This window comes from Opisthorchis viverrini (assembly GCF_000715545.1).
Source record: "Opisthorchis viverrini unplaced genomic scaffold scaffold9573, whole genome shotgun sequence".
In the NCBI taxonomy this organism is placed as follows: domain Eukaryota; kingdom Metazoa; phylum Platyhelminthes; class Trematoda; order Opisthorchiida; family Opisthorchiidae; genus Opisthorchis; species Opisthorchis viverrini.
Window position 1 is genome coordinate 1 of NW_008755399.1, and position 660 is coordinate 660.

At 45.2% G+C, this 660-nt stretch overlaps 1 protein-coding gene across 1 annotated transcript; it reads right to left on the reverse strand.

The window, feature by feature from the left end:
* Positions 1–15: 15 nt before the first annotated feature.
* On the reverse strand, positions 16–237 carry T265_16005 (hypothetical protein; the record flags this gene model as incomplete). The annotated part of the gene is made up of 1 exon (XM_009179472.1): positions 16–237. A coding segment is annotated over one exon (222 nt), but the record flags the coding sequence as incomplete, so codon positions are not given.
* Positions 238–660: the final 423 nt, after the last annotated feature.

Consider the following 660-nt stretch of genomic DNA (forward strand, 5'->3'; position numbering starts at 1 on the left):
TTTTCTAAACTTACGTTCCATTGCCCCGCTTTTGAACTCCGAATTCTGAGACTGTGCCGAAGCTGGCTTTACTCCACTCTCGATCCCAATGCTTATTTCTTTGTAGACTGAAATCGTCCATGTTTGACTTAACGATTGCCGGGTTGGTTGCTTTGTATCTCGCTGCATGGTACTTCGTTCTAGAGGTAAGTCTTCTGTATTCTCTATCCTCTTTGGACCTAGTAATTGCTGATACATTCTTTTTCTGGGTGGTAGCTGTTCTGTAGTGGACACGCCAAAGTTCTCCGGAACGTAAATTGTCTGTTAGGCTGTTTACCTTGTATGTTGGGTGTTCGGATGTCTAAAGTAACTGTTGACCGGCACTTAGTTTTTCAGTAGCAGATCGTGTACCAAAGAATCACTGGCTAAGATGTGGTGACTTCTCACACCTATAATGTGGAGAATCAAAAGGGAACACATTGGTGGCAACGGCCCAGTAGAATCGTCGCACACAGACAGCTTGGACAGATTAGCTCAGTCTTGGTGCAAGGGCAACGCTGACCGTGATTGGGTATTGTTTTACGGTGCCATAATTACTATCCTTGGTTCAGGCATTCATATCCGGTGAGACCGCAGGTTGATTGAAATTCCCGGTTGAAACTTCTTGCCTTCTACGTTGCC